The sequence below is a fragment of the Perognathus longimembris genome, chromosome 28 (assembly GCF_023159225.1).
Source record: "Perognathus longimembris pacificus isolate PPM17 chromosome 28, ASM2315922v1, whole genome shotgun sequence".
NCBI lineage: Eukaryota > Metazoa > Chordata > Mammalia > Rodentia > Heteromyidae > Perognathus > Perognathus longimembris.
Window position 1 is genome coordinate 54,239,851 of NC_063188.1, and position 18,995 is coordinate 54,258,845.

The window sequence follows — 18,995 nt, forward strand, 5'->3', positions numbered from 1 at the left end:
TATTACTTGTACAGTATTTTTTGCAGTGTTATAAAATATCACCTTGTTTTGAGATGATTATGAACTTACAGGGGTTTTACATTTTGGTTAAAATATGCCATGTGAAGTACAAAATACTTTCAATGAATAAGAGAGTACTGGAATAATTTAACAAGGCCAGTGAGTGGTTGTAAATACTTACATGAGAATCAAGATCTCCATTTTGGAAGTGAATAGAATCCAGGATGGGCATGGTACACAACTATAATCCCAGATGCTCAGCAGGATAATTGTGGTTTACCTTCAGCAAGGGCTGTGTATGAGATTCTATTTCAAATAAAAGTTAGTTACTATGCTGAGGCATGCTGTTTGAGGCCAGCCCCAAGCCAAAAAAGAAAAAAAAAGCAAGCTACCCCTGCCAAAGAAAAATGAAACATAAAAGGCTTGGAGTGTGACTCAAGTGATAAAGTGCTTGCCTAGCAAGTGTTAGTCCTTGATTTTAAGCCCTTGTATTGCTCTTCCGCCCCCCCCCCAAGAAAAAACAGAAAAAAACCTGAATAGAATGCTTGAGCTATTTGTATAAGAATTCTTTGGATTTATTCTTTATTATCAGTGTTCTTTTAGGAGGAGATTAAGAGAAGGCAAACAATGAGATAGGATCTAAGATGATCTGATAGGACATAAAGCCTTAAAAGTCCTCTGTTAACTAAAGGCTGAACCTCCCAATTCAAAAACCAAAAGGAGAGAATCCAAACAAGGGTTGTTTCCTGCTATAAACCAAGGTAGTGCGTCATAGCTTCTCTTTTCTTTTTACTATGAGTCTGTTTTGTTACTTTTCCCTTATCCTTCTTCTTCACACATTTTCAAAAGATTTTGTGGATTTACTTTCATACATATGTATGACCAAGTTTATCCCCCCCCACCCCAACCCTCTCTTTTGCCTTTTCCCTTCCAATAGTACCCTCTTTAACTTCTGAATTTTTAGTGGCAGTTGTACAGTGAAGCAAAAGTCAGGAGTTCATAAAATTACCCGCATAAAATTTTAAGATGTATATAGTTAAGCAAATAGAGTTTTCATTCTGACATTCCTTCATGCTCTAGAAGGATTTCCATATTTATTTAAAGTTGCAATATCTCTGGCTGTTGTGTACCAGGAGATTGTACTACAGATTCCACAGTCTGCTAAGCAGAATATTAGACTGCTGAGATGTAACAGAGGAATGTTCTTAGTGTTTTGGGTTTTGTCAACTTAAGTTAATAAAATTACGTGTGTAAGCGTATTTAGACTTTTTCACTGGGTAGAATTGCTATGTTGTATATACCCTATTTTGTCTTAAGTTAGGAGTTAATTACATCAAGGTCTAGATTTTAAGAACTCAATGAACTATTTTATTTCTCCAGTGAATATCACCTCTGCCAGGCAGTTAACCGGATGTAGTCGCTTCAGCCATATTTTCCCTTCATCTGCCTACCAGCATATTAAGATGCACAAGAGAATTCTGGGGCACTTATCTTCTGTCTACTGTGTAGCATTTGACCGGAGTGGGAGAAGAATTTTTACAGTGAGTTATAAGTTTACTTTATGGTAACATTACAGATTTAAAACAATTGCAGCTGGATAGTATGGCATTGCAATATAGTTTGTAAACCATGCATCTCATTTAGACATATTAATGCAAGTACAAATGGATGGAAATTGAAGAGCTTCTCTCATTTTATATAAAGGGTCAACTATAATGTCCATTACTTTGGGGGAAATTTAATTACAAAATGAAATTTTCAGAAGGCCTTATACTCTTATAAGGGATAATGTGAAACATGTATATTTGTGTCTTGTTTCATCCTATTTTAGTAAACGTTTATCAAGAAGTTTTATGAATAATTTACTGTAATTGCAGTTTTCCTTAATTAAAGATTATAACACATTTATGATTGAACTGTTGAATTGCATGGCACTGGGGATTCTAGCTATTTTATATACTTTTTGGCCAGTCCTGGGCCTTGAACTCGGCCTGAGCACTGTCCTTGGCTTCTCTTTGCTCAAGGTTACCACTCTCCCACTTGAGCCACAGCGCCACTTCTGGCCATTTTCTGTATATGTGGTGCTGGGGAATTGAACCCAGGGCTTCATGTATATGAGGCAAGCTCTCTTGCCACTAGACCATATCCCCAGCCCTATTTTATATACTTTTTAAAATTTTAGTACAGATTTTTAAATTGAGTTTTATTAACTAGATCATGCTATTTGCTTTTGAGGAAAACAATTGGAACACAGTAGGATTTTTATAAAACACTAATCTCATTGCTTTATGGCTTAGTTAACAGAGGTGTGAATACTAGCACAGTTTCTTTTCTTTCTGTTTATATGCTACAACAAAGGCAGGGGTGTGTTATTTTGAGACATTATGACTCCTTAGGCATCATTACAGAGTCTTCCATTGATGACTTCATGTCTCCTAATGTTACCTGTGTATTTGGACATTAATGAGTATGATGAGGACAGGGAATGCCATATTTCAATACCTAATTACGTTACTATTAAGTATCTACTATATTATAATATTTTAATATTTTAAAATAGTTTTGAAGTTCTTTGTAAGAATTTTGACTTAATATTTTCTCACCAGATTATGAATGGCCTAAAACTTCCTAAGAAATGATACTTTTATGTTAGAAACTTGGCAGATTTGTAGAGAATATTTTTTACAAAATTAAGGAACATAGTGCTTCTAGGCATATATTAAAAACAGTGTCAGAAATATTTTTTCCTTTTACAATTTAATTTTATTGCCAAAAGTGTTACCCTCTCCCTGGCTTTTTTCCCCACTTTCCCTCTCTCCCCAACCCTCCCCTCACAAGTTTGGCAGAAATATTTAATGGAAAGACACTTAAAAGTAAGGTAGAATATTTTGAGTTTTCAGGATTAGTAATAGTTTTCAGATTGTCACAAATAATATGGTCAGTTTGGAAAATGCCTTGTCATTCAAGTCATTTGGACACAGTTTAGATTTTCTATAGATTCGTACAATGTACAAGAGAGGAGGAGACTTAATAGGTACAGGCTTAGCAGTAACTTAATGACCCCTCTCCTTTATCTTATTGCTGTTTTCAGTAGGTGGGAAATTTCTGCTTCATTGTAAATTTTGTGTCTTGAATTGTAGGGTTCAGATGACTGCTTGGTAAAAATTTGGGCTACAGATGATGGGCGCCTTCTTGCTACACTTCGAGGACACTCTGCTGAAATTTCTGACATGGCTGTCAACTATGAAAATACACTCATTGCCGCAGGCAGCTGTGATAAGGTTGTAAGAGTATGGTGTCTTCGAACTTGTGCACCAGTTGCAGTCCTTCAGGGACACTCAGCTTCTATTACTTCCATACAGGTAAGAAAAATCTCTCTAACACAAGTAATCAAGCTGAGAGTGCTCACATTTGTTATGTTCAGCAGTACAAAGAATGGGAGACAGGCACTTTTTAGGTCTTTTTGCATATAAATGTATTCCCTTTAGAAATAAGTAAAGAAGGCTGGGGATATGGCCTAGTGGCAAGAGTGCTTGCCTTGTATACATGAGGTCCTGGGTTCAATTCCCCAGCACTACATATACAGAAAATGGCCAGAAGTGGCGCTGTGGCTCAAGTGACAGAGCGCTAGCCTTGAGCAAAAAGAAGCCAGGGACAGTGCTCAGGCCCTGAGTCCAAGCCCCAGGACTGGCAAAAAAAAAAAGAAAGAAAGAAATAAGAAGATATTTGAGAAGATTTTTTCAATGTAGCATGAAACATTTATATTTGTGGAAAAGATACCAATTTTTTTTAAGATATCAATTTTTAAATGCCTTACTACAAACAAGCTTATACCTGCTAATCAGGATATAAACAGGTTCTAACTTGTGTTGGTGTGTATATATATATATATATAAAAATACAAAATTCAAGGTAATTGTGAGTCAGATTTAGTATATGTATGTCTGTAGTTTGTTTGATCTTAGAGATTTTTTTTTAGTTTTAGCAATTCCTTGTTCCAACTTGATTTCACATAAAATAAATTATTCATAAAATCTTTTTAGATTTTCAGATGTTGTTCAAAGCACTAGATGGCCCAAAAGACTTTTTATTTAATAACACCAACCTACGTTTTCTTATTTGTGTTAATAGCAAAACAGAATTTTTTTCTAAAACTTTGATAAGTGGGTCAAGTGGAATAACGATTTCATTTTTATGATATATTTTAGTACAGTATCACCTGTTTCTGCGGTTATAGCAATAGTGGATATTGGACTTGAAAATGTTCATATCAAAATTTTTATTAGCTGAAATAATTTAATGGATTGGGGGGGTAAGGCAAGGTATTATTATGTAGCTCAGACTATATTGTTAAAATGCTTTGTAACCAAGGCCTATCTTGGACTCATTAGTCCTCCTTGACTCTACTTCTTGAGTGCAGGGTTCATAGACATACATCACTTTACTTGGTACTTTCATAGATTCCCCCTCCCCCATTGTGCTTGCCATTAAATCCAAGGTCTTATACATTCTAGGCAAGTTCTTTATCAGTGAGTTACATCTCCAAGTCTTTCATGGAATTTGGTTTAGGAGATTTATTTGTTTTCCCATGGCAGGCCTATTTCTGGAATTTGAAGATCCTTTCACATAACAAAAACCTATGATACTGTTCAATTGTTTCATAATTTTATTTGCTGTTTCATCACACTTTGTTTCCATACTGGGGTGTCTTCTTGATTCATGGGCCACATTATCACATTATTTGCCTTAATGATATAATTTAGTCTTACATCTCAAACATACCCCTGTTTAGCATTCTGTAAGCTATACTTGTTTATTCTACTACATACTTGGCATTATCACATGAAGATCTACAAGGCATCTTAAATTCTCCATATTTAAAATTGAGGTAATTTTCCTTTCTCAGATTTATTTCTCCCAAAGCTGTTTACTTATGATGAAAAGATAGCTTATTAGCTCCAATTCTAAGGTTAAATTGAAATAGTATATTGTAGCCCTGGCAGATTCTCTTTGTGTGCATCACTTTCTGGTGTAAATAGTAAAGGCAGGCCTGTGTTCACTCTACAGGATGTCAGAGAGGCAATCTTAGGGGATCCAACAATCACTTGAGGGCATGGCTGTAGTAACTTCAAAGGATTTCCCTCTAGAACCCACTTCCAAAAGGTTGTAATAAGTATACCCCTATGTTATTACATGTGGGCCTTTGGGAGACAGGTAGCATTCAAGCCATTCTTTGATCTACACAAATGACAATTCTGTCTGTACTTATTCAGATTACTAAGTCCTAACTTTTATCTTTCTTTTGTATCCTGTATGTAACCAACCTCATGGTAGCTCTACCCACAAACGATGACCAGAATCTGAAAGGCACTCATAACTTTCATCAATACCATCCCTTTTCCAGCCACTATTATCTATGGCCTACATTACTAAAATAGACTTTTGACTTGTCTTCCTGTTTCTTCCTTTTGCTGGCCCTTGTCCTAGACTCTGCATAGCATTCATTTGATTTTGAAATAGTTGCATCATGTCACAATCCTCACTAGCTTCCAGTCTGAGTTAAAGTTAGCCTTTATGATGATTCATAAACCCTAAATTCTCAGTCTCCTTGTTCTTTTGGATCTTATCTCCTGCTACTTGTTCCCAACTGTGCCTTCTATGTTGGCCTGTCTGCTGTTGTTCACTACTAAGTAATATTCCCCCCTTTGCTCCTAGGATTTTCTGCCTCAAGAATGAGTAGTCTTTTAAGGATAGTCACATGATCTGTCTGTTCCTTACTTTTCTGTTTCTTTTTTTTTGGCACTGGTCCTGGCATGTGAACTTTGGGTCTGGGCACTGTCTCTAAACTCATTTTGCTCAAGTCTCCTGCTCTACCATTTGAGCCACAGCATCACTTGGTGTTGATTTCTATGATTAATTGGAGATAATGAGATTCTATCATCATATATACCTAGGCATTGTCCTGAAAAATTTAACCTGTAAACTGGAATTGTAAAAAAAAAGAAAGAAAAGAAAAGTGAGAATAGCGATAGGCTGAAAGGATGTGGTTCAAGTGGAAGAAAGTCTGGCTAACAAGCTCAAGTCCATGAGTTCAAACCCCAATACCCCCCCCCCAAAAAAAGAAGGAAAAGGTTGGTATAAATATTTAAAGAGAAAAATTTTTGTCAAGGTGATGTACTGAGGGGTTACAGTTACATATGTAAGGTAGTGAATATATTTCTTGCCAAATGTGTTACCACTTACCTCATTTTAAATTTTGTTTATTTGGCTGGTTTGTGGCACACCTGTAATTCCACGGATTTGGGAGACTTAGGAAGAGAAATTTTGAGTTCAAGGCCAGCATATAAATTTTTAAGATTTATATGATAGCTGTTTACTAGACTATTACTTAAATTTCATGTACATCATCAGGCAGGGAGGCTGTGATTTTACTGCCATAGCTAAAATAGCCTTATGTTCTGAAATTATTCTATTTTTATTTGAATAGCTGATTAGTATTAAAAGTCAACACTTAGTTCACATACCATATCTCCAACCCCTGGTAAAACCTGAAAAATGGCATTTTGGCTGGCTTTGAATCATGACCCTCAGTTCTCAGCCTCCAGAGTACCTAGGATTACAGGCGTGAGCCACCTGCACCCAGCTTACCCTTTTTTCTTCTTTTTTAAAATATCATTTCATTGTTTTTAGGCTGTTGAAAAGAGGGAATATCATTTCATAAATTAAGTAATGAGTACATTTTTTTGCCAGTCCTGGGGCTTGAACACAGGGCATGAGCTCTTTTTGCTCAAGACTATCACTCTACCACTTGAACCAGAGCACCACTTCCAGCTTTTTCTGTATATGTGGTGCTGAGAATCGAACACAGGGCTTCATGCATCCTAGGCAAGCACTCTATATTCCCAGCCCCATTGAGTACATTTCTTCTTTGGACAATATTACCTTTTACTTCCCTTTCTCCTAGTTTCCCCTTGTTCTCTTTTTATTTATTGTTTGTTTGGTTGGTTTTTTTTTTTTTTGTCAGTTGTGGGGCTTCAACTCTGGGCCTGGGTGCTGTCCCTGAGCTCCTCAGATCAAGGCTAATGCTCATTTGGGCCACATCACCACTTCCAGTTTTCTGGTGGTTAATTGGAGATAACTTAGTGTCTCATGAACTTTCCGGCCCAGGCTGACTTGTATCCTTATCCTTAGATCTCAGCCTCCTGAGTAGCTAGGATCATAGTGATAAGTCACCAACACACCTTGGCCTGTTCCCTTTGTAAAGTGCTTTGTGCAAATGTCACCTTCTAGGAAAATCTTTGACTAACCATCCCATTTAAAATTGTACTTTGTAACTCCTGTTGTTTCACTGTTGTCTACAGTAATGATTACCATTTGGTAATCAAGCACGTTATTATTAGTTTAATAACTGTTGGTTAATTAATGTTATACTATCCTTCCAGTTGGTATCTTTTTATGCTTTTAAAAAATTTGGATAAGATGCCATGTTAATGTGCTTACTACCGAATGAAGGATATTTAGTTGCTCCTGTTCTGTTCTTTTGTTTTATTTTGTTTTGCCAGTCCTGGGGCTTGAACTCAGGGCATAAGCACTGTCCCTGGCTTCTTTTTGTTCAAGGCTAGAACTCTACCACTTGAGCTATACTGCCACTCCTAGCCTTTTCTATATATGTTGTGCTGAGGAATTGAACCCAGGGCTTCGTGTGTGCGAGGCAAGCACTCTATCATCAGGCCATATTTCCAACACTTTGTTCTGTTTTTATTTAATACTTTCTAAATATTTTTTTTGCCAGTCCTGGGGTTTGGGACTCTGGGCTTGAGCACTGTCCCTGGCTTCTTTTTGCTCAAGGCTAGCACTCTAGCTCTTAAGCCACAGCTCCACTTCTGGCTTTTTCTTTGTTTGTTTGTTTGTTTTTTGCTGGGCCTGAGCATTTTCCCTGGCTTCTTTTTGCTAGCACTTTACCACTAGGCCATAGTCCCAGCCCACTTCTGTCTTTTTCTATTAATATGGTGCTGGGGAATCAAACCTAGGGCTTCATGTATGTGAGGCAAGCACTCTACCACTAGGCCATATTCCCAGCCCCATTACCTCCTAATTCTTGCTTTTAGCTTTACATCTGATGTTCTATCCATAGTAGAATTACAAAAATTCCATAATTCTTGTAGTATAAATACATATTACATATTTGTAATTAACCAGTAATGAATTTGATTATTTAAAATATTATTCATAGAGTATAATATTATATGATACAAACTAGTTATTTTTAGGATGAATGGTTTTATTATTACATTACTATTTTTTTCTTTTTCTTTCTTTTTCTTTGTCAATCCTGGGGCTTAAACCCAGGGCCTGGGCATGGTCCTTGAACAACTTCTTTTTTTTTTGTCCAATTCTGGAACTTGAACTCAGGGCCTGGGCACTGTCCCTGAGCTTCTTTTGGTCAAGTCTAGCACTCTTACCACTTGAGCCACAGTGCCCTTCCAGCCCTTTCTGTTTATGTGGTACTGAGGAATCGAACCCAGGGTTTCATGAATGCTAGGCAAGCACTCTACCACTAGGCTACATTCCCAGCTCCCTGAACTAGTATTTTTAAATTCAATTTTAATAGTTATTTGGGTTTTTATATTTTTACCCTTCCTTGAGGCTTGAAATTTGGGCCTGGGTGCTATTGTTGAGCTTTTGCTCAAGGCTAGTGCTCTACTACTTGAGTCACAGCTCTACTTCCAGCTTTTTCTGTGATTAATTGGAGTTAAGAGTCTCATGGGGCTGGGAATATGGCCTAGTGGCAAGAGTGCTTGCCTCGTATACATGAAGCCCTGGGTTCGATTCCCCAGCACCACATATATGGAAAAAGCCAGAAGTGGCGCTGTGGCTCAAGTGACAGAGTGCTAGGCTTGAGCAAAAAGAAGCCAGGGACAGTGCTCAGGCCCTGAGTTCAAGGCCCAGGACTGGCAAAAAGAAAAAAAGAGAGTCTCATGGATGGATGTCAGCCTCATGAGTACCTAGGATTACAGACAGAGCCTCCAGTGCCTGGTGGTATTTAAAAATTTTGTGATATGTTCATAAAAGGTTAAGTTACTAAACCGATTTCCTGAATAAAAATTCTTAAGTGAATTTATGTAGTTTGTATTTACTCAGTTGACTGTAATTTGAAAATGTACAGTGTTTAAAGTTAGTTTTAACTTACAAACTGTATATTTGAGTCTGATCTTTTTTCTTTAAAGTTTTGTCCATCAACTAAAGGCACAACCAGATACCTCACTTCTACTGGTGCTGATGGAACAATCTGTTTCTGGCAATGGCATGTAAAAACCATGAAATTTAAGTAAGTTTAAAAGAATTTCAGAAGTTTTGTTTTGAAAAAATCAGGATTGTTTATTTTTATTTGTCCTTGTTTATTGTCCAATTATTTGAATGCATAACTACTTAGATTTTAGAATAAATTTTAATTAAATTATTGATGAAGGGAATATTGTTATAGAAAATGAGGGTAGGTTTAATTTGTCTTATTTTTATTTAGTAAGTTGACTTTGAACATTGTATTTTTTTGTAAATAATGTGGTAATATGAAAAGCTATTGGAATAATACTCGTCAAGATTTAGTGAATTTTTATCTTGAATGATGTGAATAGCACTTGTTTATCTCTTTTTAGTTTTTTTCTGTAATATTGATGTTAAATAAATCAATATCCAGAGTTTCATTAAAATTCCTGGGCTCAAGAGAGAGGAACCTGATAGAAACATTTACTTTTCCCTTTAGAGATCGCCCAGTAAAATTTACTGAGAGATCCAGACCCGGTGTTCAGATATCTTGTTCTTCCTTCAGTTCTGGTATGTATCAGAGTTAAAATGTTTTTTTCTCCCCCTTTTCTCCCTTCCCCCCTTCCCCCCTTCCTTTGTTTCCCCTTTCCCCTTTCCCCCTTCCCCTCCCCCTCCTCCCCTCCCCCTCCCCCTCCCCCTCTCCCTCTCCCTCTCCCTCTCCCTCTCTATCCCTCTCTCTCTCTCTCTCATGGGCTTGAACTCAGGGCCTGGGTGTTGTCTCTGAGCTCTTTTGCTCAAGGCTAATGCTCTACCTTCTGAGCCACAGCTCCACTTCTGGTCTTTTTTGGTGATTAGAGAAACGTTTCATGGATGCTTCTGCTTGGCTGACTTTGAACTGAAATCCTCAGATCTTAGCCTTCTCAGTAGCTAGGATTACAGGTGTTAGCTACCAGCACCTGGCTATTTCTTTTCTTTTTTAAAAATATTTTTAAAATTTTTCTTTAGGTAGCATACAAAGGAGTTCCCATTTAACAGAGCAGTTCATGAATACAGTGCCTCTTGATCAATGTCACCCCTCTTAACATTCTCACCCACCCCAGTCATCCGAACTCTTTCCCTCACTTTTCTTAATTTTTATTTATGTATTGAGATTTTGCCATTTAACAAAGTAATTTCTGTATGCATGTAATGCATTTTGACCTGCTTCATTCCCTCATCATCTCCCCACTTCCACCCACCCCTTCCCTTCTTTTTATCAGTTTGTGGCATATACAGTTCATTCTTGACTTCATTTTATTTATTTCTCCTGTTCATTCTTCTAGCCCTCTCTACTTGACCCTCATCCTTGCAAGTACCCATTTCCTAGTATTTATTTTGTTAGGCTTTGACTTAGTCTTCCTAAAGAATTAAGCTATTTGTGTTTTCCATAGATTTGATTGTACTTCAGTTAATTCATTTATAACTGCTTGGGTATGCACCCAGTGTGCTTACTACTACCCAAAATATTAAATGTTCTACTTAAAGATCTATTTTTATTTTGCCTAGAAAAGTAAATATTCTTTAAGATTAAATAAAGTATAAAAGGTGAACAATGTGTTATAATACACAGAAGTCTTGAATTCTAGCATGTACGTTTTTTCTTACTCACAGTTTAATAAAATTTTCTATTGTTAAATTTTTATTTGGAATAAAAATAACCACACTTTAACCCCCAAATACTCACTATTAAAATATATAGTATAATTGTAACCCTCTGTACACCCCCTTGACAATAAAGTTAAATTAAAAAAACTACCAAAATATTAAAATAAAATATATAGTGTCCACCATCATCTCATTGTATTAAAAATCCTATCCTGACTGCAGAAAACATGCAGTTGTAGCTTAATAATGTAAGTTACCTACTTCCTTAGTGGGTAAACAGTGCTTTTCATATTGTTAAGAATCTTATAAAACCCGGGGCTAGGAAGATGGCCTAGTGCTTGCCCCGCATACATGAAGCCCTAGGTTCGATTCCCCAGCACCTCATATATAGAAAATGGCCAGAAATGGCGCTGTGGCTCAAGTGGAAGAGTGCTAGCCTTGAGCAAAAAGAAGCCAGGAACAGTGCTCAGGCTCTGAGTCCAAGGCCCAGGACTGGCAACAAAACAAAACAAAACAAAGAATCTTATAAAACCCAACAATATGAATTCCAGGAAACTGGTCTTGAAGCATATGTCAGGCAGGAGTTCAATAGCAGGGGGTGACAGCTGAAGAGATACGGTAGTGGAGGAATTGCAGTCATTAAATTTAGTGCATATTCTACAAAATTAAGAAATTTGAGGGGGAGGGATTGAGTTGGGTGGGATGAAGGAGAATGATGGAAGATGACATCAATCAAGATCATTGTACTTATGCACTGATTGGTTGAATGGTAATGGCTTTGTACAACTACTTAAAAGAATATCAAAATTCTGTAAATGTGAATTGTTTTATTTGGCATGATAAAATGTACCTAATATAAAATTTTATCATTTTCGTTTTTTCAAGTATACAATTAACATGGCAATAAATATGTCCATAGCTATGCACTAGTAGCTGAGGACTGTAATTCTAGCTAATCAGGAGGCAGAGATCTGAGTATGAAAGTTCAAAGCTAGCCTCTGCAGAAAATTTCATGAGAATCTTACCTCCAATTAGCCAGTAAAATGCCAGAATTGATCTGTGGCTCAGTTAGCCAAGTGAGAGTGCTAGACTCTGAATTCAAGTCCTGTTACTGTTTGCTACTGCGTGCGCACACACGTATGTGTAAATTGTTTTAACTTGATCATCACCACCATTTATCTCTGGAACTTTTTCAGCATCCAAAAGGCAGCTGAGGTTTTGTAATCCGACCGCTGTAGGCATGGTAAAGAAATTTCAAGTATAAAGAATTACACAAATTACTTTGGAGTAAAAATATTTTTACCAAAAACAAATTAATTTTAGAGGCTATGACTTAATTTTTTTTTTTTTTTTTTTTGGTGCCAGTCCTGGGCCTTGGACTCAGGGCCTGAGCACTGTCCCTGGCTTCTTTTGCTCAAGGCTAGCACTTTGCCACTTGAGCCACAGTGCCACTTCTGGCCGTTTTCTATATATGTGGTGCTGGGGAATTGAACCCAGGGCTTCATGTATATGAGGCAAGCACTCTTGCCACTAGTCCATATTCCCAGCCCCAAGGCTATGCCTTTTTATGACTCATAAGCCTGAGTGTAATATATGAGTCTTTGACTTTGTTAGGTCAATGGTAAAATGTCTTAAATTATATTTTTGTTGTTTTTCTTTAATTTTCTTTTATCTCTGAAATAGTAGTATTTGCTTAATGCTTTTAAAAGCTCATGTCTTCTGGAGCCTTTCTAGTAATACAAGGTGGTGGACAACTAGGAATACAATCAGTTTTTTTAAAGCTTCTGATACTATTTTTATCTTTCAGGTGGTATGTTCATTACGACAGGTAGCACTGACCATGTGATTAGAATATATTATTTGGGTTCTGAGATCCCTGAGAAAATTGCTGAATTAGAATCTCATACGGTAAGATCAAATGAGAAATTTAGACTTTAGTTTGTAACATCCCTGGAAAACTGCTTTCATTTCTTATTTCTGAGTGTATCCTTATTTCTGATCTGTAGCCTATGGGATAGATTAACAGTAAAACTTTTAACTTTTTTTTTTTTTTTTGGCCAGTCCTGGGCCTTAGACTCAGGGCCTGAGCACTGTCCCTGGCTTCCTTTTGCTCAAGGCTAGCACTCTGCCACTTAAGCCACAGTGCCACTTCTGGCCATTTTCTGTATATGTGGTGCTGGGGAATCGAACCCAGGGCCTCATGTATACAGAGGCAAGCACTCTTGCCACTAGGCCATATCCCTAGCCCCAACTTTTAACTTCTTTTTAGTAATAAAGATGAGTGTAAAATTTTGGATTTACTGTGGTTGTAGTACTGAAGATTAGTTCTGTTTGACTATAAAGAGAAATATATATGTAGTAAAGTACAGCAATAATTGTTGGTGAAATCCTCTTTTTATCTATTTATTATTTAAAGGACATAAGAAGGATGTCTTTTATAGATTGAGCTTTTATGATTAGACTGTTTTCAAAGTATCCTCAAAAGACTTACAGAATCTAGCTCCCTTTACCAGTAACAGTAATCTAAGTATATTCTTTGGATGAAAATGGTTAGTGGTGGAATTGTCTTTATTCTGTCCTAAATTGCTTGAGGCTTCTTAAGGAAACTTTAAGCCATTGTTGTTTAGTTATATCCCTCTGTGTCCTTCATGCATCTCTTCTTTATCTTATTTCTTCAATTATTTACTGTGGAATATTGGAATATCTCTGTTCCAACAGAGGTATAAGGAGCTACATATTTCATATATACCCTGTTATCCAAGCTGTTTAGTAAGCAATTCAAAACACTCAGTTAGGCAAGTCTTAATGTCATTGTTCTTGCTAGTGTTCACACCTCACTTAGAATATTATTAGCTTATATACGTTTTTGGGAAAGACATTTAAATGTTTCATGAATTTCAGAATTAGTTGAGTACTTGAAAGTTGTAGTAAAGTATCTTCCTTAGGAGCCTTGTAGGAAGTTTAGAAAGTGTCCTACCATAGAAACATAAGTGACTGAACATATCTCTTAGGAAGACATACTGTCTCAGCTGAGCTCTCACTTTACTGTCACTTATTCCTAGATACTAACATCTCAATCTAAGACTTACAAGCTGGAAAAAATTCAATTCTGCTAGGACATCCCAGAGAGAGAGAGAGAGAGAAAGAGAGAGAGAGAGAGAGAGAGAGAGAGAGAGAGAGAGAGAGAGAGAGAGAGAGAGAGAGAGAGAGAGAGAGAGGCAGGCAGGCATGCAATGAAGTTTACAGTTGAGAGAGACAAATAAATGAATTGGGAAGTGCTGAGGAAATGATTGAAGAAAATTTGGTTTAGAAGAGACATATTTACAGAGATATATGAGATGTAAAGGCTGACAAAGTAAATTCATTGTTGGACTCAGTGGTGGATGTTAGTCCCTAGAAATAAGTACGTTCTTTTAGATGGTTTGAAAACAAACATTGCAAATCATAGTAAGAATTCAGAATTAGGTAAATACCACAGTACAATCACAAAATAGTGAAAATCATGGGATACCTTTGAACATGTAGATACTTGGTGTCAGTTTCTAAACTTACCATTTTATTTGAAATAATGTATACTAATTCATTGTGCAAAATTGAGGCAACATAACATATAGTTAACTGAAATAAATTATAGCTGTGATTCTTAACCAGAAATAACATTAGTTAAATTACATAAGATTGTAGCTCAGGGGTAAAGCACCTGCAGTGCCGAAGATAATAACTTTTCATTCCAAGTCAAAGGCAAATGCAGTTACATTAACTGAATGGTTTGTGAGAATGTGTACATTTGATTTTTAAGTGAAGGTAATTGAGCTTATATTTTAATCTGTGATCAGAGATTGTACATATTCAGATAGCAGCATGTGAACTATAATAATGTTAAAGGTGTCCATTTTAACATAATTAAACCATGAGCATAAAAGGACAATAATTTGTTTTCTAAAATTATAAAATGAGGTACGAAGCTTTATTCACCTGTTATTAGTTTTTTTTATATTGTGGCTTCTTAGATTACTGTATTATTTTATGGAGGACAGCGTCAACTGATGCCAATGTGCTTTATAAACACATTTACTTATGTCTGATTTATTTCAAAATGCTACTTTCTTTATACATTGTCTAGGTTTCATTGTTTTTGTTTTCACTTTATATTTTAGAAGATTATATTTACTTAAATAAAATTATAACATTAAAAAACCTACTCTCTGGTCCTTTTGTGGTGAAGTTTATTTTAACCAAGTCTATTGTTTTGTCTTAGGACAAAGTTGTTGCTGTTCAGTTCTGTAACAATGGAGACAGGTAATTATCTGTAAACATGTTTGATGTGTTTTTCTACTATTTCCTTTGAAGTAGCTACTTGTAGATAGCAGCCAGTTATCTTCACAGCCCACTGCTGTCTTCAAAAACTTTACCATCTTTTCCAAATTCCTGATCCAGCAATAACCTTACTTTGTCAGTTCTTTTGTTGCTGAGTGCTTCTGTTTCTATTTTGCTCTTTTCATTTCTTTTCCCTGTCACCTTCATCAAGCATTTCATTTGACCAGCCCATCAGTGACAGATAAACGTTCATTTCAAAACCTTTATTTAATATTTTCTACTCTGTGTATGGAACAAAATTCAAAATCCAATCTTGTATTCAGAACTCTGCAAATTGACTTTAGACCTGCATTCTTTTCTCATTGACTATTTCTGATATGAATCCATAGATCAAGTTTGATTTATACATTGTTCCTGTCATATCTCATTTATTTTATCTTATCCATTCTTTTGCTCATACTTATTACATCATTCCTACCCAGAAATACAATTTTCCGTGCCTTCCCCTACTTTCTTTTCCTTTCCCTTGTATGCTTTCTCTCTCCTTTCTTCTTTTATCTTTTGTTTCTGTTCTCCTTAAGTCTTACCTTCCTTTAAAGTTTGTGCCTCTTGAAGACTTTCCTGAGTGCTCTAGATTATATATTTACCTTGACTTCCTCTGGATGTGTATTATCACTTGTCTCTATCAGTTATATGAAACATACTCTCTGTATTTCTTAAGTTAAAAATTATATATAGAACTTTCTAAAATTTTTGATCCCCAAATGGTAGTAATCTCCTCTGTCTAAAATTTGACCAATTATCATAAATGTGTATATATGTTGTAAAATGTTATGTAGTGGACCATGTTTTATTTTTAGTATCTATTTTCAGACAGTGAGTGATTACAGTAGATTTGCCTTTACTAACTAAAAAAGTAAATTATCATGGTAAAACTTTCAAATAAATTGGTTTGTTACTGCTGGGATTTTAACTCAGGGTCTAGATGCTGTCCCTGAGATTTTTTGCCCAGGGCTTAGTGCACTCTCGTTGGAGCCACAGCTCTACTTACATCAGTAAGCCTTAACCTTGGCTTCAGTGCATTTTAAGATTTGTACTGCAACTGTATTTTTCATGCTAAAATAATCTACAGTTTTAATTTTTGGCTACTTTCCTTTAAGGAGAGATACATTATTTTGTCTTAATTTTGTGGTCAATAAAAGATGTCCAATTTAAATTAAATGTAATAACCATACAATAATGTATGGATGTACGTATATATCCACATCCATGGAGAGGCTTTCAAATTACTTCTTCAAAGCTAATAGTACTAATATCAAAACATGCTGGACATTGTGCAAATACAAAGATAAACCTGAACACTTACATAACTATAGTATTTGAATAATCTGTAAGCACAGAATTAAATATTTCAAGCCTCAACATAAATTTCACTTCCACTGGCATTATCTCGAACTTGTTATAGTTATTTGAAAGTGTATCTTTAAAAAGCTTTGTCCTGGGTGTACAAAATTAGATATACAAAATTTAAAAGGCATATGAAACATAAAATATGTATGCATACATATAGAAGACAAAATATTTTGATTTCTCTGTAAAAGAAGGTTATAGGTCATTTCACTTTTTTTTTTCAAATTTTTATTATCAAACTGATGTACAGAGAGGTTACAGTTTCATACGTTAGGCATTGGATACATTTGTTGTACTGTTTGTTACCTTGTTCACTTTTTCTTTTTTAAGAATCTTTATACTGTTTTGTTATTTGGCACTAAAAGATCTATCTCCCAATTACTAATAATCAAAGGCAAATTAAAACAACATTAAAATTTTTCCCTTTCAGAGTAAAAATTTAAAAAACGAATAGTATTGCCAATTTTTGTTTTGTTTTGTGTGTTTTTTTTGGCCAGTCCTGGGGCTTGGTCTCAGGGCCTGAGCACTGTCCCTGGGTTCTTTTTGCCACTTGAGCCACAGCGCCACTTCTGGCTGTTTTCTATATATGTGGTGCTGGGGAATTGAACCCAGGGCTTCATATATACGAGGCAAGCACTCTTGCCACTAGGCCACATTCCCAGCCCTTGCCAGTGGTTTTGAGAAAGTAAAAACTTGATAATTTTTTAAGAATAATCTTTCAAGAAACACTTTAGTGTACTACATTTCAAAAGTGTCTGAAAATGTGCCTGCCCTGACTCTGCAAATGTATGTCAGTCTGTACAAAGATATGTACAGAGATAGTCATTGAACATTATCTGTAATGTGGAAGATTAGAAACAATGGAATTATTGGCCTTTAGATTTGTTAGACATATTTTGGCACATCCATATACTTGGAATATTTATTAAAATTGATGATAGTTGTATATTTGTAAATAGAAACAGATATAAAACAAGAAGATAACCAGAGGGAAATGTTTCCAATAGAGGAAAGCATATGTGTATATATACATTTATTTAATAATGTTTGAATGAATAGAAACTAAAGTATAGCAATGGCAAAATTGTGTATGGACAAATTGTGTGTGTGTGTGTGTGTGTGTGTGTGTCTGTGTGTCTGTCTGTGTCTGTCTTGTCTGTCTGTCTGTCTCGTGGGCCTTGAACTCTGGGTCTGGGTGCTATCCCTGAACTTATTTGCTCAAGGCTAGCACTTTATATCACTGGAGCCACACCTCCACTTCAGGCTTTTTGGTGGTTAATTAGAGGTATGAATCTTATGAAATTTCCTGCCCAGGCTGGCTTTTAACCATAATCCTCAGGTCTTAGTGACCTGAGTAGCTAGCATTACAGATGTGAGCTGTCAGCACCCAGCTAATATTTTCATTTTGGGGGATTGTAACTGAAGCATGATTTCTGGACCATAGGGTAACTATATACATTTAGCATTTTAAAAACTATAATGAAAAGTGACTCTACCATTTAACATTGCCCCCCATTGATGTCTAAGGGTGATCATATTACCTTTTGATAATCAGAAAATAAATGATTCTCACTTGGAGAAAAGTAATAACAAGGCTACTTTAACTGTCTTTCCAGCTTAAGATTTGTTAGTGGAAGCAGAGATGGAACTGCAAGAATATGGCAGTATCAGCAACAAGAATGGAAGAGTATAGTGCTAGATATGGCCACTAAAATGAACGGGTAAGAATGCTTCTCAAGTGGTGTGTTGTCTTTCACATTGAATTATATTTAATAATGAACATAAAATATAGTTTTGCATTAGTTGATAGTTTGAACTTAATCAGTACACTTAAATTTGTATCTTTGTTCATCCTGTAAGTAAATTCACTTTTTGCCATTGGTTGATAGAATGGAAAAAAAATTCAAATGACCTCTTTGCTAACGTCATACTCACAGATGCATTCCTTGCCTGTTTTCTATAGGTCATCTTTTGCTATCTATGTGTCCTGCTTTCTACATGTCATAGTATGTTTAACCTTTTCTAATTTACTGAGGATACCTCTGTATATTTTGTATTTTTAGCATTTACAGTCACTATTGTATGTATACTTAATTACTATGCAATTTTGTCATTCTCAATGTTGGAAGGTAATGCTATCATCTCTTTTGTAACAGTGTAATTTCATTAGGGTGTGGCCCTGAAATTAATAATATTAGTACCAATATGTGATATTTCACTCCTTTTAACTGGCCACTGGTAATGAATTTTTTGTTAGTCATGAGTCTTGGAACTCATGGCCTGGACACTGTCCTTGAGCCTTTTCACCCAAGGGTAGAGCTCTACCACTTTGAGCCATAGCGCCACTTTCAGTTTTCTGG

The 18,995-nt window shown here is 35.9% G+C and overlaps 1 protein-coding gene across 2 annotated transcripts in view; it reads left to right on the forward strand.

Moving 5' to 3' along the window:
- Positions 1-18,995, forward strand: part of Brwd3 (bromodomain and WD repeat domain containing 3) — a 92,023-nt gene that overhangs the window by 28,835 nt on the left and 44,193 nt on the right. For both annotated transcript variants that reach the window (XM_048335719.1, XM_048335720.1), the window contains exons 7-13: positions 1,381-1,541; positions 3,141-3,362; positions 9,228-9,328; positions 9,764-9,834; positions 12,716-12,816; positions 15,167-15,207; positions 18,252-18,356. In XM_048335719.1, the coding sequence (XP_048191676.1) occupies positions 1,381-1,541; positions 3,141-3,362; positions 9,228-9,328; positions 9,764-9,834; positions 12,716-12,816; positions 15,167-15,207; positions 18,252-18,356 (802 nt within the window). The remainder of the gene's footprint in view (positions 1-1,380; positions 1,542-3,140; positions 3,363-9,227; positions 9,329-9,763; positions 9,835-12,715; positions 12,817-15,166; positions 15,208-18,251; positions 18,357-18,995) is intronic.